This window comes from Echinops telfairi, unplaced genomic scaffold (genome assembly GCF_000313985.2).
Source record: "Echinops telfairi isolate 266 unplaced genomic scaffold, ASM31398v2 ScPeMD7_655;HRSCAF=1070, whole genome shotgun sequence".
In the NCBI taxonomy this organism is placed as follows: domain Eukaryota; kingdom Metazoa; phylum Chordata; class Mammalia; order Afrosoricida; family Tenrecidae; genus Echinops; species Echinops telfairi.
This window is the reverse complement of record NW_022104553.1, coordinates 12,934,992-12,958,477: the sequence shown is the minus strand read 5'-3', so window position 1 is coordinate 12,958,477 and position 23,486 is coordinate 12,934,992. Positions and strand designations below refer to the sequence as shown.

Here is a 23,486-nt window from a genome sequence, read left to right as displayed (position 1 = left end):
CCAAACAAACCAAACAAACCAACCCAACCCAATCAACCCAACCCAACCCAACCCAACCAACCCAACCCAACCATCCAACCCAACCCAAACCAACCCAACCATCCAACCCAACCCAAACCAACCCAAACCAACCAACCCAACCCAAACCAATCAACCAACCAACCCAACCCAACCAACCCAACAAACCAAACCAGTAGTTGCCGAATGGCTGCTCTTTCAGGAGTCAGTTGCCAGGCCTTTCTTCTTAGTCGCCTTTGGGGGGACTCAAACCCCTGACTCGCATCAGCAACTCTTTGCTGTAAAACACAGCCACTGGGCGGGAGAGAAAGAGAAGTGAGTCAGGAGGATGCTGCCGCCATGACGACCAAGGAGCTGGGGGCCTCGGGAGCCCTGTTTGAATGTGTTGAGTGGAGACACCCCTTGGGTGGCCCAGGGGAGCAGGCAGTGGGATGTGCACCTGCAGTCCAGGGAGCCCCACCAGGTCTCTGAAGCTGTGAGAGGAGTCCCTGGGGGGCACAAACAGTTCAGTGCTCAGCGGCTTCCTTCTGAGCAGAGTTTTGGCTCCCTTCCTCCACCCAGACCTCAGGGCTCTGGCTTCCCTGCCCACTTCTCATGGGTTTCTCCCTGCCGCCCTGGGGCTGCCAGCTTGGCCCTGGCCCGGGCTGTGATATAAATTACGCGGAGTGATGGTGATGTGACTTTTATCGGCTCATGTGTTCAATAATGTTAATGCATCCCATTATATCGTATTATATTAATATAGCGCACTATATTACACACGGCACAGCACATTAACTTGTCTTGGGGAGCAATGGGCAGACAGCATGGTTAATTTCTTCTCAGCCTGGCCATTCCCCACCACTGGCGCTCTGGGTGGGTGAGCTGGTCGTCTCCACACTGGGGGTAATTACAGATGTCCGGGACGCCACACTCTGGGGGTCCCTCGGTTACTGCTCCTGCCTTGCGCCGTTGCTTGTGAAAGAGGCTGGCTCTTGTGAGCAAGAGGCTGGGATCACCATGTTCGCATTGGACAGATGAGGAAACTGAGGCTCAGAGACAGGATGTGGTGTGTATAGGAGATGTGGTGGGGATAGGCCTGTAATAGAGACCCCATTGCTGCTGCCTTCCAGGGGCAGGGCTGGTGGGGGCCCAGGGTGTGAGGCTGGGGGCACGAGGCAGGTGGGGAGTCCTGAGCTGGCTCAAAAGCAGCGTTGCTCCTTGCTGCGTGAATTGATCAGAAAGATAGAGGCAGTAAGCAGCATTTGCTCTATAGAATTGTGTTCCTATGCAGTGCTTAGTGCACAGTAGCTGCTGAGCAGACACCAATTGGTCGCCCTGATATTAGTACTGCCAACATGTGCGTGGTCATTTGTCTGTGGTCACCCTGCCCAGCTCTCCAGGGTATGTGACCCTGACCCCCAGAGCTGGCCTCAGTTTGGCCCTTTGGGTAGTGCAGCCAGCCCTGGCGAGTCCCCACCTCTCTCTGCCCCTTGGACGCTTGGGCCTGGCCCTCCGGGGAGCCATCGTGGCCTGGTGCCCCGTGTTGCCCTGCCTGCAGGGGGGAAGCAGCACTCGGCACAGAGAAAGCCCCGCTGTGCATCCGATCAGCCTGGGGGTGACTCCCAGCCCCGTGCTGGGTGACCTTGGACACGTTCCTCAGCTTCTCTGAGCCACATCCTCTCATCTGCACCTTGGGGAGAGTGTTTCTGATCTCATGGGCCCACGGGGAACATGAATGAGAACGTGTACTGGCCGCTCCCAGCGTCTGTGAGAGACGTAGCACCGTCACTAAAGACAGCCACGGCAACACGAACAAAGGCCCCAGCAACCAGACCTGTGGCTGTCCATCCGGGTGGACGGTGACGCCGTGAACCGTACTCCATCAGGCTTTCAAGGCTGGACCGGTCAGAAGCAGATTGCCAGATCTTTCTTCTGAGGGTCTTCAGGGGGATCCGAACCAATCTTTCAACTAGTAGTCCAGTGCAGACCCAACCTGCCACCCCGGGACTCTGAAGCCCGGTGGACCCGTGGCTGCCAACACCACGGGCATTTGCTTCTTTTCGGGCTTCCTCCCACGTGGCCCAGGTGACCTGGGGTGCCCTCTGACTGATGAGAAGCTGTGGCCACAGTGGGCTGCGTTGAGACAGGCTGCTTCTTCCCTCTGGTGACTTGGGCCTTGAGTTAAGGGGTCGCCTGGTAAGCGGCCCTCCCATGGGGCTCCCCTAGGCCCTGGCCCTGGCCCTTCCCGCCCAGCTCTCTGGGCACCACTTGCCCTCCCCGGGCCCCCATGAATCACGCTCGACAAAGTTATAGAGTCAGCATGTAGAACCTGCAAAAGTGAGTGCAATGTATTGATTTACATTTTGCTTATGAAATAGGACAAGTGCTGATTTGAGGATCTTGTTTGCTCTCGCCCCTGCCCGCACCGCACCCCTCCCGCCCGCCCCTCGAGCTCCCCAGGCTCTTAGCTGCAGTAATTCCTCAAGCCTGCAGCAGAGGCCAGCCCCCTTTGTCAGCGGGCTCCCTGCTCTCCACCCCTTGCCTTCTATTCCTCTCCAGGCTCCCGCCTTATCACTCCCACCTCTACCTTTTTTCCTCCCTGGCTCCTAAGGAAACAGATAATGTTTAAAAAGGCGAGACAAGGGGCCGAATCAAGCACTTTCTGGGGGAATAGTTGTTCAAAGCTCTGTGGCCGGAGTCTGTCTGGATCTCTCCCAGAAAACATAATTCAGAACAGGCGTGGAAATTAATCTGAGTGTCCGCCTGCCTGTCTGATCAGCGATGGGGAGGCCCAAGAGAGGGGGCGATAGAGATGGGCACCGGGTGGCCCCGAGCATGACTTTCTGGGCGTGTGGGGATCATATGGGCAGGGTGGCCCGTGGCAGATCCCAGGAGGTGAGGGGCCCCCAGAGGGAGGGTCTCATGGCCTCTTGGGCCCGGCCCAGGTGTAAGGAGATGAAGAGCCTTTTGCGTGTGCATGTGCTGGGACACTGCTGTGGGGTGGCCACTCACCCAGAGGGCAGTGACACCCTCTCGCCTAGGGGAACTGTCAGGCCACAAGAGGAGCAAAACTCGACTGCTGACCCACCCTGGCCCCCGGCAAGGCCTCCCGCGTGGCTCTGCGCAGCAGTGCCCTCCCCTGTCTGGATGCTCCTGCGCTGCGGAGCTTGGCCACAGGTTGGTCGTGGGGAGGGATTTAGGGGCTCCCTGTGCCCAGTGCCTAGAGACACACTGAGAATGCTACCAAGCCCCGGCACTCAAGGGGAGACGGACAGACACTGGACTAGGAAGCCGATGGAGAGGGTAGAGGTGGGAAGGTGCTGGAAGGGAGAGTGGGTGTGGGAGTGGTCCCCAGAAAGCTCGGTCTGAGCAAAGATTTGAACGAGGCGGGGAGGGAGCAAGCCACATGCAGGCCAGGGGGAGATCCTCCCGGCAGAGGGGACAGCCAGTGCCAGCCCCAGGCAGCCAGTGGAGGGCTTGGTGGGTGATGAGGTCCAAGATCGTTGCAAAGAAAATGCTCTGTGAAATGCCGAGTGGTGTTGGTGAGTTTTACAGAGTCCCCGAGTGGAGCCGTAAAGGGCATTTTATGGGCACCTGGCAGGGGCTCTCCAAGGAAGGTCTGCTATGTGAACCTGGTAGAGGGGTGGGGTGGGGAAAAGGAGGCGGGTGTCGCTGCCTGCCTCGCTCTCCCTTAAACTGCAGCTTGTCAGGCTGCAAGGAGGTGTGAGTGCACCGTCCGCTGTATCCCCATGGTGTGACCACGGGCCATGCTGTGGGGACAAGGCACAGGTAGAGGCGGCTATCTGTCCCTGCTGTCCCCGAGGCCCCCAGGGAGAGGAGTCAGGGCCTGAGGTCCCTTTCCTGGCAGGCTTGGGTGGGGTTGGTGATCCTAATTAAAAGCTTGGATCCAAAAGGCTTGGCGATGGAATTTCTAATTAAATCAATTTCATCTCGTCTGGGAGACAGAGGTTTGCATATGATAAGCATGAAATTAATAATTATGTTTAGAAATTAACTGTTGCTCAAAGCAAAGCCATTTACACAACCCTCTGGGGCCCCTGGCCGCCACCCCTGCCCGGTGCTTTGTGTCGGAGACAGATGGGCCATTTCAGCCCACGGCATGACAGCCAGGAGTGGGCGGAGATGGTGCAGAGTGTGGGAGGGAGCAGGGCTAGCTCTGCCCGCTGCTGCCCGCCGCTGCCCGAGGACCCTGCCCAGAGAGAGACGTGGGCGGCCCCTCCTCGGAACCAGAATATATGTCCCTATTGTTACCAGGCCCTGCATGTGTGCGTGCGTGTGTGTGTGTGAGTGTGTCTGTATGGACTAGGTGCAGACCCATCCATATAAGAGGGAGACTGAGGTTTCACACAAAAGTTCCTCTGGGTTCAAATCCTGGCTCGGCCACTCACCAGCTGTGTGACCTGAGGCAAGTTACTTACCCTCTCTGTACCTTCGGACCACCGAGGTGGTCGAAGGGGCTTTGTAGAGCCTGCTTTGTAGGGTAAGAGGAAGGCCAGAGAGGCAGACCACGAGAGGAAGGTGTGTGAGTCTGGGTAGACTAGAGAATCAAATTCATAAACACACAAGGGAGAGGAATGTATATACAAGAGGAACTGAACATTGAGAAAACATCCCAACCCAGTCCAGTCCAAGGCCATAAGTCTGATATTAGCCTATATGTCCAACACCAAGACGATCACAAGCCAGCGGGTAGAAAGTCTTTGGGGCCAGTGGCGTTGTAAGCATCTCAGCGCTGGCAGGGGTCTCTCTGTGGCTCCTCCGGCTTCCGAGGTCTGCTTGCGTCCATGTGGCTTGTCTTCTGCAATGTCTCCCAGGGGGTAGCAGAGAGAGGGAGGTGTCTTCTGCCTCCAGGGAGGAAGTACCAGATTTCCCAGAATTCTCAGGAGAAAGCCGTCCCACACAGAAGTCTCATTGGCTATCTCCAGATTAACAGCCTAGACTCCACCCCTACACTCTCAATCCTTCAATTGACACCAGATTAGGTGACTACCACAGAAGGTCTTCCCCTCCTCCTCCACTACCAGCCCTGTGTCTCCCCACAGCTCTCCCATGAATTCCTTCCTCACAGCCTCACACCTCCCGGGCGGGCCTCCTGGGTGGTGCCATGGCCGAGCCCATGGCATCAGTGGCCACCAGCTTCTGAGACACTTTGGTGCCCCAACTTCCATACACCCCAGCCTTCCAGCTTCAGACCTGTGTACCCACCTGCCTCCGGGCCTCCCCGGCTGATGCTCTCAGGCACCTCCCCAACCACACACCTCGCCCCCCTGCCCCTCTCCCGTGCCTCCTCTCAGTCCCCGTCTCCACGGCCCCTGCGCTGACCCAGGCCCAGACCAGGAGTCACCTGACTGTCGCTCTTCCTACCCCGCACACACCCTTGGTGCCAGATGCCATTTCCCCCGCTGCGTGTCCCGGGCCCCTGCCCTGTATGTCCAAGCTGCTTGTCTGGTTCAGGGGACATCACTGTCTATAGAGTGCCACCACCTCCCTACTGCTCTCCAGGCCCTGTCCATTCAGACCAGTGGTGCCGCCCCCCGGCTTCCGCACAGGGCTGCTGCCTCCCTCGCCCTGCCCGGTAGGGCCTTCTGTTGCCTGCCCAGCCCCACCCAGGCACCTGCCTTCCTGTTCTCCCTTGCCTCTGCCACGGTAGACCCCTGACTGCCCTCCCCACCCCGGTACCCCCTCGCCGGCTTCCTGGGTGGACAGCATGGCGGATTCCTCACTCGCTGAGTTCTTGGGAGGGGGTTCATTGGGACCCGTGTGCCCGTGCCTGTCAGTGTCTCAGGTGTCTGGTCTCAAGAGATGTGCACCTGCCCCTCTGGGCCTTCCGGAGCATGGGGAGAGGGGCTGGCAGCCCCGACAGCAGCAATTCTGGCTCCTTGGGGCATCTCTTCCTGCAGCCCAGGCTCCTCTGGGTGCCGTGTGGGAAGAGGGGCACGTGGCTTCCGGTAGGGAGGGGTGTCAGGGCTGGGGCAGTGCCCCCTGGCCATCTTGGCTGGCGGCACAGGTAAGGCTTCTGCCCAGTGGTCCTTTCCCCGTCTTCTGCTTTCTCTGAACCACCCTCCTGGCTGCCCGCCGCTTTCATGTCCCTGAAAGCCTCGCTGCCTTTCATCTGGAAGAAAACAGTTGCTGCTGAGAGTCCGGAGCAGCAGGGTCCGAAGGGGGCGAGCGGATAGCCAACCCCTGGGGGCCATGTCCGGCCCGTGCAGCCCCCAGCGCCCTGGGGTGTGACCTGGCGGCCTCGGGGTCCTGCCCTCTGCCTGGGCGCTGGCCTGGGCTGGGCTGGCAGCCAGAGGCAGCTACGGGATCCAAGCCTCACTCGGTGGCCGCCGTGGCCTGGCCGCCTGTGCTGGGAACAGAAAGAGAATAGTCAGCGGGGTGGGGGCAGCCCTGGAGGAGCTGCTGTGGGTGGAGTGGACACTGGGCAGGGAGGCAGGGCTGCTCAGCCCGCACCCGTTTCTCATGTCTTTGGCTCTGTGGGATTCAGAGGGCATGCCGATCGATCTCTCTGAGCGAGCCTCATTCTCTTCATCTGTAAAAGGGGTGCACTGGCCCAAGCTCTGCTCCCTCCCAGTAGTGATGGGGAGCCTTTGCTGCACCTCGGGTCCTGCCATCCGCACTTGGCACACACCCACGGCTGCAGTCCTCTCTGACAGTACGGTGGCAGCTTTATAGTGGAGCAGGCGGGGGCTCGGAGGGTCCCTGGCTCGCCTGCGGTCACATGGTTGGCCGTGGCACAGGCACAGGCTCAGAGTCAGAGCTGGAAGCTGCGGTGCCAGCTGGGCATTAGGGGAGGGTGGATGTGGAGGGGCATTTGTTCAAACACTAGTGCTCCCAGGAAGAGGACAGTGGTTTTTCACTGAACATCTGGCCACTGGCCACTTGGTTTGACCCCTGACTGTCCGAGCAACCTGAGTGAAGCTCCAGTGTCAGAGCCATGGGGGCTGTGCCCCTGGGTGGGCATGCTGACACCCTGAAGAGGTGTCAGCTTCTTCCTCCTGGCCTGCCCTACTTTCTCCGGATAGTGGGGGTGTTGACTGGGCACTCTCAGGGGGTTCTCAGATTTTGCTGGTCTGGAAGCTAGGGGCACCGCCTGTGTGCCAGCCAGGGTCCGTGTGCCTGAGTCTGCCCCATGGGGGGCTGCAGGCTTGGCTCAGGGCAGCTGGAGAACAGAGTCAGGCTCTGAACACTCATGTGCACGCACATACTCATGCACATACACGCACAGGCTTATCCTTGTGGAAGGCTCTCATGCCCACCACTGCACACGAGTCTGCACTCACACGTGGAGTGCACACACCCACACGGTACCCCACCCATGCACAGACATGCACATCCACACACGTCCACACATCCGTGCCGTGCATACCTGCAGGCGCTCTTGCATGGCCTACGCCCCTCTCGTGAGATGCCCTGTCTCACTCAGTGCCCTTGCCCGCTTGGGGTCCTGACTCAGACACCGCTGTATCGCGGAGGCTGCCCTGGGCCCCCGGCTCACACACGAGTGAGCCTTTCTCCTCCTGGGCCCTTGTGACCCTCAGGCATGCTCTGGTGTACTCTTCCCCTGGCCACGCTGCCTCAGTCCCCTGAGGGCCGGGCCCGCTCACCGGCAGTGAGTCCTTGGACCAGGGCTCGCTCAGTGACTTTGTAGGAGGAGCAAGCGAATGAAAGTGCCGTGCACACGTGTGTGTACTCAGGGCGCTGCTGCAGCACACATACACACACACACCCTCCCTCCCTCCCCTGGCATCTCTCGTCATTGTTCCTCAAGCCCGGAAAGAGTTTCCGTCTTCCCCACGTGGCCTGCCCCTCCTTGTCACTATGGAAGTCAGAGCGATTGACTTTCTCAGGCAGGCACCTGGCTGTCACTCCCCCTTCTGTAAGTGTGACGCCTTACTGGGTGCCAGGTGCTCCGCGGCATACCACCTGTCACCGGCCTGAGTGGGCAGGCAGACCCGGGCGTTTCCCAAGAGCCCCTTCTGCGTTGTCCATGGCTCCTCCCGGGATGCTGTGGGCATTGACAGTGCTGGCGGGCGGGAAGAGTCCAGTTCCTGCCTGTCCCTCCCCAGGCGCCTTTGTCCAGCACGGAGCGGGGGCTTAAAGGGCCTGCTGACTTGACCAGCAGACGGAGAATCGTGAGACCCTGGAGCACGTGTTGGTGCCCTGGCAACAGCCTGGCACGGTGTGAGATCTGAACGGATTCTCTGGAGGCCGAGGGCTCCGAGGGCTGCCTGGAAGAGGCAGCGTTGGCGCCGGTTCTGTTTTGGGTGGAATTAGACGCAGCACAACATGCACGGAATGAACAGTTTAGCCCAATGGACCAGGGACCACATGGACATCGGTCTCCATGCTCCTGAGACCACAGGAAGTCGAAGGTGCCTGGCCACCACATCACACTGCATTACAGCTGCTCTGTCAGGGCTCACGTTAGAAGCGCCGAGGTGGAATGGGAGGAGAGGTGGAACAATGAGCAGCCTGACTGGTGGGATAGACTCGTGGACCCCCCTCGTCACCCTTCAAGTCTGCAAATTCACCCCCATGGCTCAATTTTCAGCCAAACCTTAGTCAGCTCTCTATGAGAGACAGTGCCATTAGGGTAGGATGGACTCCGTAGAATACTGAAAGAAAACATAACCCACATACAGCGATCCAACCATTTCTGCTGGGCTGGTTCCTGATGTGGGGGCTGGGGTGGGAGTGAGATGTGGGCAGGGTTGGATGTGGGCAGGTGGGGCCCTGGCTCAGTGGCAGGTGGAGGAGCAGAGAGTCGGCCCTGTGGTTCATCAGGGGCTGCTGGCACCCATGCTCCCCAAGGACTGCCACCGCCCGCGGGGGTGACTCTGTACAACGGTGCCCAGCGCACAGTAGGCACTCAGTCTGCGGGGAGGTAGGAGGAAGGGGCCGTGGGAAGGAGGGGAGGCAGTGATGGAGGCGCTGGCCCTGTGCTGCCTTCCACTGCCTCCCTCCCCTCTTGCTGAGACTGCTGGGAGAGGAGAGGCAGGCTCTCCAAGGAGAATGCTAATGGAGACAGTGAGCCGGAGACGTCAGAGGCCCACGGGGGCCGGGCTGTCACAGTCACCTGCTCAGAGCAGGCAGGGCAGCGGCTGCCCTGCCCACGGCATCCCCGGCCCCCACCCCCCACTCCAGGCGGAAGGAGGGAGGAGCGAGGAGCAGCGCCTGTTGACATTCTGCTGAGGCTTCTCCACAAAACACAGTGACAAACATGCCGTTGAGAGCTCAGGGGGCGTTGGGGGGTGGGGCTGGGAGAGGGTCAGTTCCGAGGGACAAACAAGCGGCGAGTGGAGTGGTGGGAGGACAGCTAAGAGTTTCCCCAGGGACAGCTGGCCTTTCTGACCGCTTCCTACCTGTGCGGAGCGCGCTCCGTGCCCAGTTCCCTCGCACGAGCCTCGCTCCCTTGTTTGTCAGCTGAGGCTTGGAGAGGGCAGGGTCCCAGCAGTCCAGCTCTTGAACCTCCGCCTCGCTCCCTTGTTTGTCAGCTGAGGCTTGGAGAGGGCAGGGTCCCAGCAGTCCAGCTCTTGAACCTCCGCTTGGAATCTCCCTCCTCTGACTGCCCCCTCCCCCTGGCCAGAAATCCAGGGCTCCTCGTTACTGTGAGGGAGAAAGGAGTTGGGGCAGCTGGCAGGGGAGACTTGGTTTTCCTGAGCCTGTGACAGCCCCACCATGCAAGAAGGGCACATGGCATGAGCCAGAGGTGACCGGCCCCCGCTGCTGGGACCTGCTTAGCTCTGAAGGCTGCTGATAGACTCAGTGAGGCTCGGCTGACTGAGGGGTGGAGGGTTCTGGGCTCTGTTTGTGGGGTACTATCTATCTATCTATCTATCTATCTATCTATCTATCTATCTATCTATCTGTCTGCTGACCGAGGGGTGGAGGGTTCTGGGCTCTGTTTGTGGGGTTCTATCTATCTATCTATCTATCTAATCTATCTATCTATCTATCTATCTATCTATCTATCTATCTATCTATCTAGCATCTATCTATCTGTCTGTCTGTCTGTCTGTCTGCTGACCGAGGGGTGGAGGGTTCTGGGCTCTGTTTGTGGGGTTCTATCTATCTATCTATCTAATCTATCTATCTATCTATCTATCTATCTATCTAGCATCTATCTATCTGTCTGTCTGTCTGTCTGTCTGTCTGTCTGCTGACCGAGGGGTGGAGGGTTCTGGGCTCTGTTTGTGGGGTATGTATGTATGTATGTATGTATGCATGCACCCATCCACCCACCCATCTATCTATCTATCTATCTATCTATCTATCTATCTATCTATCTATCTATCTATCTATCATCAGCTGACCGAGGGGTGGAGGGTTCTGGGCTCTGTTTGTGGGGTACTCTCTATCTTCTATCGATCATCTATCATCTATCTGGTTGCCGTCGTCATTAGGTGCCATAAAGAAGCAAACAGAACAAACCCATCCTCCCCATCGTCCCTGGGCCTGAGCCCATGGTGGCAGCCACTACATCAACCCGTCTCGTCGAGGGGCTTCCTCTTTCTCGCTGCCTCTCAATTTCATAATCACGCATCACGTCCCTTTCCTGGGACGGGTCTCTCCTGACAACAAAGTCTCACCATCCTGCCTCCAAGGAGCACTCTGGCTGTACTTCTTCCACGACACATGGGTTTGTCCTTTTAGCAGTCTGGGGCACTTTTGAAATCCTTCGCCAGCACCGCAATCCCAATGCACCGATTCTTCTTTGGTCTTTTTAATGCCATGCCCAACTTCCACATGCACACGAGGCAGCCGAAGATCCCATGGCTTGGGTCAGGTGCACCTCAGTCCTCAAAGTGACTTCCTTGATTTTCAACGCTTTAAAGTGTTCTTATGCAGCCGGTTTACCCAATGCGGTGTGCTGTTTGATCTCTTGACTGCTGTTTCCACGAGCTTGACAACTTTAATCTTTGCTCTGTTTATCGTGATGCTACCTAGTGGTCCAGTTGTGAGAATTTGGTCTTCTTCACATTGACTCGAAATCCACACTGAAGGCTGCGATCTTTGATCTGCATCAGCAAGTGCTTCAAGTCCTCCTCACGTCCAGCAAGCAAGGCTGTGCCTCCTGCATATTGTAGGTTGTTAAATAAGCCTTCCTCCAACGCTGATGCCACGTTCTTCTTCGTACCAGCCAGCTTCTCTGGTGGTTGTTCAGAATACAGAGGCGAGAGGATACAACCCTGATGCACACCTTTCCTGATTTTAAACTTGCAGCATTCCCTTGTTCTGTTTGCGTCATTGCCTCTCAATCCATGCACAAGTTCCCCAAGAGTACATGACGTGTTCAGAAATTCTCATCCCTCCCAAGGCTATCCCTACCTGGTTATGGTCCACACAGTCAAGAAAACACAGATAAACAAATCTAGCGACACTCATATCTTTGTAAGAAAGAGCTTTACATCAAGAAGTAATTGTAGATCAGGGAAACATCCCAGCCCAGTCCAACTCAAGTCCGTAAGTCTGATACTAGTCCATAAGTCCCTCTTCAGACTCACACAGCCACATGCAGAACGCAGGAAGATCGCAGGCCGGTAGGTGCAAGGTCGTGTGGATCCAATGGCGGTGGAAGCATCTCCAGGACTCTGTCAGCAGCCAGGGTCTGCCAGCAGGAAGGAGGGCAGAGAGAGAGAGGGAGGCTCCCAGGGCCCCACAAGGAGTCACCATAAGACTGAGACCTGATTGACAGGCTTAACTACACCCCTACACTTGTATAAATCTTCCAAGTCGACATGAAATGATGTAACTACCACAACACCTTCCTGGTAGTCTCTGCTTTCAGCCCAAATCCATTTGCCATCAGCAAGGATAGCCCTTGTTCCACTTCCCCTTTTGCATCTTGCCCGCACCTCTGTTAGCTCCCTGTCCATGAAGTGCTCCAACTGTTGTTGGATGATTTCCAGTGAAATCTTGCTTGCGTGTCCTATCAGTAATACTGTTCTAGAATTTGAGCATTCTGTGGGGTCACCTTTCTTTGGGATGGATGCAAATAAAGACCTCTTCCAATCAGTTGGCCAAGTAGCTGCCTTGCAAATTTCCTAGCCTAGACAAGTGAGTGCTTCCAGTGTTCCACAAGCTTGTTGAAACATTTCCATTGGTATGCCATCGATGCCTGCCTGCTCGTTTTTTTGGCTAATGTTCTCAGGCAGCCTGAACTACTTCCTTCAGTACCATTGGTTCTGGCTCACATGCTACCTCCTGAAATGTGAGAATCCAGTTCTTTTTGATCCAGTGACTGTGGATTCTTTGCATCTTCTTTGGATTTTTCCTGCATCTTCCACTATTTTGCCTGTAGAATCTTTCAGTATTGTAACTCAAGGCTTGGCATTTTTCTCGAGTTCTTTCGGTTTAAGCTGTGCTGAGCATGGGCTTCCATTCTGGTTTTTTAACTCTAGCTCTTTGCACATTTCATTACAATATTCTACTTGTCTTCCTGAGCTGCCCCTTGGGGAATTTTCTGTTCAGCTTTGACCTCATCCTTCTTCCGTGTGCCTTCCCGACTCGCGATTAAGAGCAAGTTCCAGGTCTCTTCCGACACCCACTTTGCTCTTTTCTTTCTGCCTGTCTTTTGAATGACCTTTGCTCCCTTCAGGAATGATGCTCTTGAGGTCCTCCCGCAGCTCACCAGGTCTCCTGTCATTGATGTTCAGTGCAGCAAATCTGTTCTTGAGAGGTTTTCGAAATCCAGGTGGGACATCCCCAAGGTTGTGCTTTGGCTTCTGCGGACTGGTTTTCATGTTCTCCGTCTTCCATCTGAATTTACAATCGAGCAGTTGATGGCCTCTTCCACAGTTGACTCCAGGCCTGGTTTTGGCTGCTGAGACTGAGCTTCCCCGGGTGTCTCTTGAATTCTGTGTATTCCACCTGAGGAAGTCCGTGTGTTACAGTCACCTTTTATGTTGTTGACAAAAGGTATTTGCTCCGAACAAGCTGTTAGTCTTGCAAAATTCTACTTTCGTCTCTACCACCACGACCGTCTTTTCCAAGTACCGTTTCTTCCTCCTTGTTTGCTACTTTTGCATTTATTGCCAATAGTTATCACTGTTGCCACTAATTGTCACTGCGTCCTCATTGCATGTTTGATCAATCTCAGATGGGAACATTGGTAGATTTCTTCAATTTCTTCACCACCAGCGTTAGTGGCTGGTGCATACTTTTTTACACCTATGGACAGAATGAACATTAGGACAGGCACGTAGACTATGCTGTTGCTCAGATGAATGTTAGAAAAGAGTTAGGAATGTAAGTTTGTGATGTCCACATTGGGCGGTTGCCCAGCCAGCTGCCCCCCTTAGAGAGAACCCTGACAAGTGCCATTTTTGCTACTGGTTTGACAAACTCAACAAAGAATTAGGTAGTCGCTTGCTGAACTGGTGCAAACTGGCTGAATCCCACCACTGGATTTAACCCTACCACGGCACTCTCCCTCAGTGTGGCCCCTCACAATTATATCATGGGTCCAATAGGCGCAACTGTACGGTTATGCTATATAAGGATCATGGTAAAGTCAGAGAGAATAACAGAGCTAGGAGAGAGAGTAAAATGAAGGAGTCAGACACATTGCATGGTAGCAGGCTCACCTCTTGGACGGCATGATCTCACCAGCCAGGTCCGCGCACAGCGCGGGCAGAAAGGGCAGGAGGAGTCTCTCTTTATTTCTGGCCAAGGCCCATCTATACTTAGGGGTGTGATTACAGGTAACCACACACGTCACATGAAGGGGCCGTTCAATGGGCATACACGTAACAGGAGGGGGACGAGCTAGGGGTGTGCACGCAATAGGAAGGGGAGGCACTAGGGGCACACATGTGACAGGAAGGCACAAATGTAACAAGATGGACGGGCTCTAGAGTCAAGATGGCAGCCTGACCTTGGTCTCTGAGTTGGCTTGACCATAGGTGTCTTTGAGCCCTTCTCCAGGGGAGCCCTCTGTGATCCTTATCAGAAGGGAGGGGGTCCTACTTAGGGTGGGACGGACAATAGTCTGATTGCCTTAGATGCTGACAACCTTCAGGGCGATGACCTCCAAGTGTAGTCAGTGACCATGTGCTTGCTGACAGCACCTGAAATTTGGCATTATTATTGGGGGCGGTAACTTTTACTTAGGAGAATATGAGTGGGACACATCTCTAGCCCACAAGCCTGAAGGTTTCTAAACTCCACGGGAGCCTTGGCCTCCCAGACTCCTAAGAATGTTGAGTTTGCCCGCATACGCTCTCTTCCCGGTTCTCAGATTCCCACAGGCCATTGCTTCTCTAACCTGCCCCCCTTTTATAGACGTGCACAGGAAAACCTACGAAAGCCAGAGTCTGTGTAAGGTGGAAACCTGCCCGAGAAGGAAAACCCGAATATCGTCCACTCATAGAGTGGACGAAGCCCAGTGGCTGCTGGCTGGGCTACTTACTCACAGCCAGGTCAGCGGTGTGAAACCCCCCGCTGCTCCCCGGGAGAAAGACAGGGCTTCCTCCTGCCGGACAGGCTTACAGTCTCCGAAACCCACAGGGCGGTTCTACCGGGTGCTGCCGGGTCGCTATGAGTCAGCATCGAGTGACAGAGCGCAGAACAGGCTAAGACGGCACCCTGCCACAGGCAGGGACTTTCGAGACTCGGGAAAACCAGGCAAGCTGAGAGAGTCTGGCTCTCACTGGGTGTCATGTCGCTTGTCTTCAAACTTGTGCGATTCCAAGAGGCGCCACTGCGTACAGCGACCTGTGTGCCATTTTATAAACCAAGGGGGCTCCCCATAATGCAAACACACCGTCCACTCTCTCCCTGGGCCCCTTCCACACAGGTCCCAGCGACGAGAGCCTTTCCTGGAGTGGGTTCCAAGGGGCCAGGGGAGGGTCAGCCACAGCCCAGTAGGGAGGGCATCCCCAGGCACCAAGCTCTGTGGCAGGCAGTCTCCTCCAGGGAGGCTGGGCCCCACAGCCCCTAGAACTGGTCCCCTGGCAAGGAGGAGGGCTTTCCCCTGTAAAATGGAAAACCTCACTGGTCCCAGCTCATAGCGACTGCAGAGTGGACCCAAGACTGCACATCTGTGGTGGATTTCATGCAGCAGCGTCTTTCTACCCCGGGGTTTGAACCCGCGACCTCACCGCTAGCAGCCCCAGTGCCATTCCCACGCCTGTACTCAAGACGCCCTTTAGGCAGTCACCCTGATTTGTTTGCTTTTGAAGCTCAGCTCACATTCATTAGAGGTTTTCTATTCTTATATTTATTTCGTGAATGAAATCGCCTTATAGGTTTTTGGTCTCAAATTTGACATTTTGGACTTTTAAAATAATCTGACTAGGTTTTTCATATAGGTATTAGCATGCAACTTTTCACAAATAGCTTTTTGCTCTTGAAAACATTTCTATTACACCTGGGGTTATTTGTTTTCTTCCAATTTCTGTTTTGCGTATGTTTACGGTCTCTTACTGGAGACCAGTTTTGCCATAAATCTTAAGGGACTCGGAGCATGGCAGGGGGGAGGGGGGGACAGGGAGGGGGGAGGTTCATGTTTTTCCTCCAGGTCCTTTGTGGGTGCTTGGGTCTCAAGCACAGGAGGCAGGGGCTGCAGGCAGAAGGTGTTCTTGATGCGGATAGCTGGGGCTGGGGTCTCGGGACTTGAAGTCTGGGGTCTGCTCTGTTGCTTAGTGGCTTGGGGGGCCCAGACAGGCCCCTGTCTCTGGCCCCTATCTCTCCAGGCTGAGGCGAGGAGGGGCTTCCAAGTGGCCTTACCCACTCTGTCAGGGTGGGGTGGGGGCCGGGTGGGCAGCCCGTTTAAACCTGGGCTTTGCCTCTGTGAGTTGGATGGGAGGAGGGAGCCTTTGCACAGGGGGAGCTGTGGGATGGGGGCCATTGAGTGCTGAGAAGGAGGGCTGCCTGGGGCAGGGGATGGAACACATGACCTTCCCTATCCCCAGGTACTTTGTGTAAATGGAGGCACTCGGTTGAGGTGGGTGTGCATGTACATGTGGGTGTGCATGTACGTGTGTGTGTTGCTGGGGTCTTCCAGGGTCTTTGAGGAGGCTGAGCCGGCAGGGAGACTTCCTGGAGGAGGAGCACCTGGTGCTGCCGGCAGCCTGACTATGCCAGGTGCAGGGTGGGCAGGGGGCAGAGAGGACACCTGGGAGGGTCCCTGCCCATCCTCTCGGGCTGTATTTTCCTCTTTAGCAAGTGTGAGAGGAAGCAGTACAATGAGGGAGTGGGGAGGGGGCTGGGGACACGAGGGAGGTCTATGTGCAGGGGCATGGCTGTGCAGAATGGGGGGTGCCAGCCCACCCCATCAGAGCCCTCTCCCCCTCCTCCCAGATCCCCCAGATCAGCTACGCCTCCACAGCCCCCGACCTGAGCGACAACAGCCGCTATGACTTCTTCTCCCGAGTGGTGCCCTCGGACACGTACCAGGCCCAGGCCATGGTGGACATCGTCCGTGCCCTCAAGTGGAACTACGTGTCCACGCTGGCCTCCGAGGGCAGCTACGGCGAGAGCGGCGTGGAGGCCTTCACCCAGAAGTCCCGCGAAGATGGTGAGTCAGGTGCCGGCCTGCGGGCTGGGGCTGGGGGCTGGGGCTTGGGCTTGTCCCTGGTGGGCTTTGTGACACCACCCCGTGGACTGAGCCCTGCCCGAGAGCCACCACCAGGCCCTGAGGTGGGTGCGGCCAGCCCTGGGCTGTTTCCCTTCTTGACCTGTGGGCACTGGGGCCCTCGAGGTGGCCTCTCAGGGTGTCAGAGTGCCTCCTGTGGGTGGCAGGTGGGAGGCTTTTGCCAGTTGCATAGGGCCGTGCCCATGAAGGGACTGCCCACCTTCCTGGTGTGAGGGACAGTGGGATGGGGGCAGTTCACACAGACAGAGGGGAAGGGAGGTGGGATGGAGCGGTCTTGCCTGAGGGAGCCTTCAACCAGCCAGCCAGGTTCTAAGGGCTGGTGTCATGGGGCAAGGGATTGAGAGACTGGGATTTGGAAGACTCTACAGTGCAGCTGCCTGAGCGGAGTGGGGCGGTGGGGCTAAGCCCTCTGCTCCTCTGTGAAGTAGGGCATTCCTGGGGGCCTGGCCCTGGGGAACTCTGGGGAAGCCATTTGCTGTCCTGAAGTGGCCCCCACTTACCACACTGCCGTCACTCCCCCATTAAGTGCACCGCATTCCCTTAGATGGCTGCATGCAGAAGCTCCTGATAAAGCTTTTAGGCGGCTTTAGCACCCCGCGGTAAGAGGAGGGCTCGAATACCTGACACCACAGGTTCCGGGCTCAGCCACAAGGGCTCACTGTTTAGCAGGGCGCTGGGGCCTGGGCCGTGGAAGGGCCGTTCCTAGGGGCAGGCCTGGGGCCGAGGTGGGGCAGCAGCAGACCCCGGGGTTGGGGTGCCCCAGTTGAACCCCGGGGACCTGTACTTGTCAACACCGTCTTGACTGAAGCAGGACCAGAGTGCTCCTTAGAAGCAAGGATGGCGAGACTTTGTCTCACCAACTTTGGACCTACTGTCAGGACCTCCCGGGCCCGGGAGAAGGGCCTCTGCTTGGTTAAAGTGGAGGGGCAGTGGAGAAGACGAAGACCCTCCACAAGATGGGGTGGCACCGGGGCAGCAGCCCTGGGCTCTAACATAAGGACCGTCGTTGTGAGGACCGTGCTGGACCAGGCGGGCATTGCCTTCTCTTGTACATGGGGTCGCTATGGGTCGGAACGGACACTGTGCCCCTAGTAACAAGCTTGCTAAGAGGAGGGCTCACTGAGCCCAACCCAGGCTGCAGGACAGATGGAGGGATGCCCCATGTGGCCTCCTTGAAGTCCTTGTTGGCGGTCCTGGGGGAGGCAGGGGGCCCTTCCCCTCCTGGCCCTTCGCCCCACCTCCCTGTAGAGAGGGGCCCTCTGCCCAGCCCCTGGCATCTCCCTCGGCCCGAGGTGCCCTCAACCTTGTGTGGCTGCCGGCTGTATATTTATACCCGCATAGCCCCAGGACTCTAATTGCTTTTTCTAAGGACCACATCGTGTCCAGAGGCTGGCTTGGTAACACCCTGCGGGCATAATCCTGCTATAAATCTCAGATAAGCCCCTTTAATTGTACAGCCAAGCTGCTTGGGTTCCTGCAGCTGGGTGGAGGGGCGGCAGGGAGGCAGGAAGTGGGGCAGCACTGACGGATGGGGCCGGGCAGTGCTGGGCAAGCAGGCCCAGGAGTGGGAAGCAGGGGAGATGGGAACTTGATCCTCCACCCGAGGGCCATAGGGGGCAGCACCCTTGGGTCTTGGGTGACTCTATAGCCATAGTTCCCCTTCCCTTCCAGGCTGGCTCCACCCTCCCTCTCCCTGCACCTCTGGAGACCCCTTCTCCAAACAGGCTGCCCACAGCAGCAGCTGCCGCAGCCCTGGCAGGACTGGATGGGAAGGGATGAGGCAGGCCAAGGGACCAAGGAGCCAGAACCCTGCACTTCGGCTGTGCTCAGTGCCTGCTTAAGCGGCAGGCCCATGCCCCAGTGCTTATGTAAGACTGCTGGGACTCTGAGTGGCGTTTATTGGGTGCCCGCAGCACTCCCAGCTCCTTACTCCCTGGGATTTTCCTGGTCCTTGGGGGCAGGCATAGCTCTGCACCCATTTTAGAGGGGAGCAAACTGAGGCCAGATCACTGGCATCTGGTCACAAGGCAAGTTAGGGTGGCGAAGGGATTTGAACCTAGGCACCCAGGCTTCAGGACCCAAGCCTTAAGTGCTTTTGCATTCTTGTCTATTCCATCCCCACCCCTGCCCCCATCTTAACTGAGACCTGCCAGGGGGAGTCAGGGGTGGTGCACCCCGCTCGGGTGCTAATCCAAATGGTCGGCTGTTGGCGTCCACCCAGAGTACCTCAGAAGAAAGGCCTGGCGACCTGATTCAGAGACACCAGCAACCTTACAGAGCTCAGCTCTGGTCTGAGAGCTCAGGGTTCACGTGAGTCTGGCCACTGGTTAACCGAGACCCACCCAGGTCAGACCCTGTGCAAGGGCTGGGGGACAGACACACACACACACACACACACACACACACACACACACACTCCCCGAGGGACACCACCTAAGGTGGGAAGAACAGAGGGGGCACACTTGGGGTGGGGTCTTGGCTTTGCTTTTTTGGCTGAAATGATGTCTCTATTGTCTGATTTTTAAAAAAAACCTGGCATCTACTCAGAAGCTGGGTGGTTAGAATAAGGAAGTCTTCCTGGAGACTGCGCAGTCACCCAGGGCTGCCCCCCACCCCCCGGGCCCCCTCCTCCATCACCGAGGGCCTCCCACCCTGCTGCGCCTCCTGGGGAGGCGGCGGGGGGTGGGGGTGGGGGGGTGTAGCAGGGCAGACCTTCCCTCTGCCACCAGGCGCCAGTGTAAAGCAGCTGCCGGAGGCCCTGGCTGGGCCTGACCCCTGCATGGGCAGCTAGCTAGGCCCCCCTGCCCGGCCCGCGGAATGAAATTTGATTTGGAGGAACGTCGTTAGGCGGTGAAGAGAGAAGGGGAGAGAAAGCGGGCTCCAGTTGGCCAAATTGAAATCAAAATTGAGTGGCCGGTAGAAAGAGGCGGCTGTCCCTTGTAGCCTAATCCCTGCGAAAGATTAGAGATGTCTTTGGCCGTCTATTGCACTGATTCGCCCTCTGAAGCATAAATCATCCGTGAGTGGCTCAGGGGAGTGGGTGGAGGGGCGAGCCGTGGCAGGAGCCGCAGCTGGCAAGTCGTGGGCATTTTGGGGGCCAGGCCCCAGGCCCCGATAAGGAGCATGTTTGTGCCCATTTCATGGATGAGAACACTGAAGGGCAGAGAGCGCAAGAGCTGCTGCCCCAAGGACGAGATGCAGCCAGGACCAGAGGGTGCTGGGTCTAGACCCCAGTGCAGTCCTTCCGGAGGGAAGCCCCACCCTGCACCCTCACAGAGCCTTCCTGAATGCCTTCGAGTTGTGTAGCGCTGTGCTCATACAGGCGGGGGCTGTGAGAGGACAGAAGGACGGACATTTATTTGAAGGGGTGCAGCCACTCAAGTCCAAAATTCATGGTCAGTCTACTGGCGACTTCTACAGGCTTGTGTCCCCAGAGCCACAGCTTAGGTGACCGACAGGACACAGCGCAGAGTGCGGGCTCCCATTCTGCCAGAATCACACCCCGAGGAGACTCCCTTGTCCACGGGTGGATGGATTACCGCCGTTGCGGAAGGTGCTTACATCACATTACACTAACTCGTCTCACGGAACGGCAACGCGTCGAGTATTGGGCCAAACCACTGGGAACCCCAGCTTAGCCAAACTGATGTCGAAAATGAGTCGTGGCGCTAACCAAGAGTGGGGGGTGGTCTCTTACCCACTGGGGGGGGGGGGGCAGTCACTCCTGGGGCTGTTTGTGGCCAAGCCTTGCACCACGTAGGTGCCTGGGGGTGTTGGCCATGGGTGCAAAGTCCGTGCTGAGCACCGTGCGGCACGTCAGGAGCCCCTGTCATCGAGGGGCATATTGGGGACACAAGTTGTATTCAGAGCAATTGAACTTAGGTCCCAGACCCATCACAATAACTGACCCCACCGGCGTGTCTGAGGGGGACTTTGTAATAGAGTCAGTGGGTGGACAGTCACTGCAGCGTGAGATCCCCAGAGGGACCCAGCCAGACAGGTTGAACTTCAGAGTGCCTCCCCACCCCCACTTAGAGCAAGACCCCGAGGCTCACGGAGGTCAGAGCCCGTCAAGCCAAGCACCCAGCATGGCCCCATACAGACGGGGCCCTTGGTATAGGGTTAAAGGCACTGTGTCCCCCAGCCTGGTCCACAGCACCCCCATTCTCTCAGGAGTGTGTGGTTTATGCCCTGGGCAACCCCGTGACCCTTGACTGGGCCCCGTCCAAGGGTAGGCAGGCCCCGCACACTACCACTGCTCCTGGTGACACACCCCGGGGCCGGTATCTTTGTCTCTATTTTGTAGCTGAGGTTCCGAGAGGTGGAGTGTTTTGCCTAGGATCACACAGAGAGGTCTCAGAGCCAGGACCTGGACCCAAAGCCCCTCTCCTCCATTGGCCTCTCCCCCCAGCTCGGTGGTCACATCAGGGAGAAGGTAAGAGGTCAGGCTCCACCAGACAGACAAGGGAAAGACCCCTCTTCAGTCTCCTCATCTGTGAAATGGGGGGTCAGACGGAGCGGTGCTCCCGGCGCTCGGAGGAGAGAGCTGGGCGCTGCGCACTGACACTTGTGATTCGGGCTCTAGCCACCTGGGCCTCTGCTCTCCCTGGGGCCCCGCCATTCCTGGGGAGTCCGGGGGAGTGCTGGGCGGCCTGAGGGGTGGGCATGCTGTATGCAACCCGACTCAGGCTGCAAGCTGTGCTCAAGGAGGGGCAGGCATAAGAACTGCAGGAGCCAAGGCCATTCCAGAGGTGGGGAGGAGCACCCTCGGGCCACCCGGTTTGTTGCAGAGGGAGGCCCCGAACAAGTTCTAAAGGTGGTCAGTACAGACGTGCACGCGTGTTTCCGGGAGTGTGACTAGCAGGCTTCCGGAGGGGCGTCTGTGTGCGCGGACATGGGCGTGTGTCTGGGGTCAGTCCTGTGTGCACTCATACCTGCGGCTGCAGCCGGATCTTGGTCCTGCGGCGACTGACCTGGAATTAGACGTGCAGAGCAGGCCCGCCTGGGCCCCGGAGATAACCCGAGAGTCAGTGCTGCCGCCCCCTGCCAACCCCCCACCCACCGCCCTGGGCATACTCAGGGCACGGGGTCTGGAGCATCAGCCTTGGCATCCCCTTGACCTTTCCATGCCCTGGAGGCTACGTGCACCCCCATTTACCTGCACTAGTGGTATTGCCAGTTCACGGGTGGGAACCCAAGCTTAGGGATGGCAAGGGGCGTGCCTGCGGTCACATCTCAGAGCCCAGGGCTCCCTGGCAGGGAGACGGGACGTGGAAGCCCATCAGCTGGGGTCGCTGGTGGAATTCAGAGGACAGGGACCGGTTCTGCCAGCTTTGCCCGCGCCAGCTCACTTTGCCGCCCAGACACCCCCAGCAAGCACTTGTCACCCTCCCCACACCGAGAGGTGGCCTCTGCCCCCAGGTCACACGGCTGGAACGCGGCAGGGGCGGGCTTTTATTCCAGGTGGAGCTGCAGCGCCCACGTGTAGGGGGCAGGGAGGACGCAGGACAGCTCCTGGCCGGGCCCCTCCATGGGGTCACTCTGAGCTTCTCAGTGAGCAAGTCCCCCGGGCACATCGGAGCCTGGGCTGCAAGATGGGGACAAACGCTTCCCTGGGGGTGGCAGGAGGGGGCTGGGATGTGGGTCTCTAGAACCTGCTCCCGAGAGGCTGTCCTGCCCTGTGGCTCTGGGAGAACTGAGGTGTGACCCCCTAGCCCCCCATCCTGTTGCTATTCTGGAGGCAGAGGGAGTCAAGCTGTTGCTGGTCCAACCTCCAACTCCAGCTCCCAGGGCGGGGCGGCGCACGTGCGTTTCCTCGGCTCCTGTCCCCCAGCTGCTCCTAGGGAGAGAGACGAGGCTTTCTGCTGTCCTAGAGAGTGACATTCTGGGAAACCCACGGGGCAGTTCTAGCCTGCCCTGTTGGGTCTCTCTCTATGAGTCGGCCGGGACTCGATGGCAGTGTGTTTGGACGTGGGCAGCCACTGGCAGCCGAGGAGGCACACGTCCAGGGTTCCTGCCTCCAGCTGGCGGGGCTGGGCGACCTCCTTGGGCTTGGCCTGCTGGACCCTCCCTGGGGCACCCTTCTCCTGGGGCCTTTGAAGGGATGAGGGAAGTGCTTGGCCCAGTCTAAGAGCGGTGCCCCTGGAGGGGCAGGCACTGCTCAACGCTCTGGGGGACCCCAAGATCCAGAAGCCCAGTGCCCCCTCTTCTTCCCTTCCAGCACCTCCCCAACCTTCCACTCACCCCACCTCCCATTCTCTCTGTGGCAGCTGTCCACCTCCTTGCTGCTGCTCAAGAGTCGCCAGGCACCAGCCAGCCTCAGGGCCTTTGCACTGGCTGTCCCTCCAGTGGGAAAGCTCCTTCCAGAAGTCCACTGGGCGCCGCCCTCGGTACAGCTTCAGCTTTCCTGTGCCCCCTATCTCAAATAGTGCCTGACTGGTACATCTCTGGATCTCTGGTGACACAGTGGTTAAGCACGTGGCTACCAACCAGAGGGTCAGTAGTTCGAACCCACCGGGTGACCCTCGAGAGAAAGATGAAGCGTGTGCTTCTGCAGAGATGTACAGCCTTCGAGCGAGGCCTGGGGGGCAGTTCTCCTGCCGGGCCGCCCTCTGTTGGAATGGGCTGGATGACAGCGGGCTTGGTGTTGGTCAGCAAACCTTGGTCTCTAGCCCACCAGGGCTTTGTGTTTGCCTCCGGGCGGCCTCTCCGGGCTCAGCCTAGCCCCTGGCCCACAGCACGCGCAAAGAAATGTTTGTAGAATGGATGAGTGGGGGAGGAGATGAGCCAGTCAGGGTGCGATGTAACAACGATGAGAAATACAACTTTCCTCTAGTTCCTAAATGTTTCCTCCCCGCTCCCACTA

The 23,486-nt window shown here is 57.7% G+C and overlaps 1 protein-coding gene across 4 annotated transcripts in view; it reads left to right on the top strand.

Moving 5' to 3' along the window:
* The window catches only part of GRM4 (glutamate metabotropic receptor 4), a 127,103-nt gene that overhangs the window by 35,113 nt on the left and 68,504 nt on the right, over window positions 1-23,486 (top strand). For 3 of the 4 annotated variants that reach the window (XM_045292816.1, XM_045292815.1, XM_045292814.1), the window contains exons 2-3: window positions 16,327-16,543; window positions 20,928-21,056. In XM_045292816.1, the coding sequence (XP_045148751.1) occupies window positions 16,327-16,543; window positions 20,928-21,056 (346 nt within the window). The remainder of the gene's footprint in view (window positions 1-16,326; window positions 16,544-20,927; window positions 21,057-23,486) is intronic. The other variant, XM_004717237.4, reaches the window with a different exon arrangement.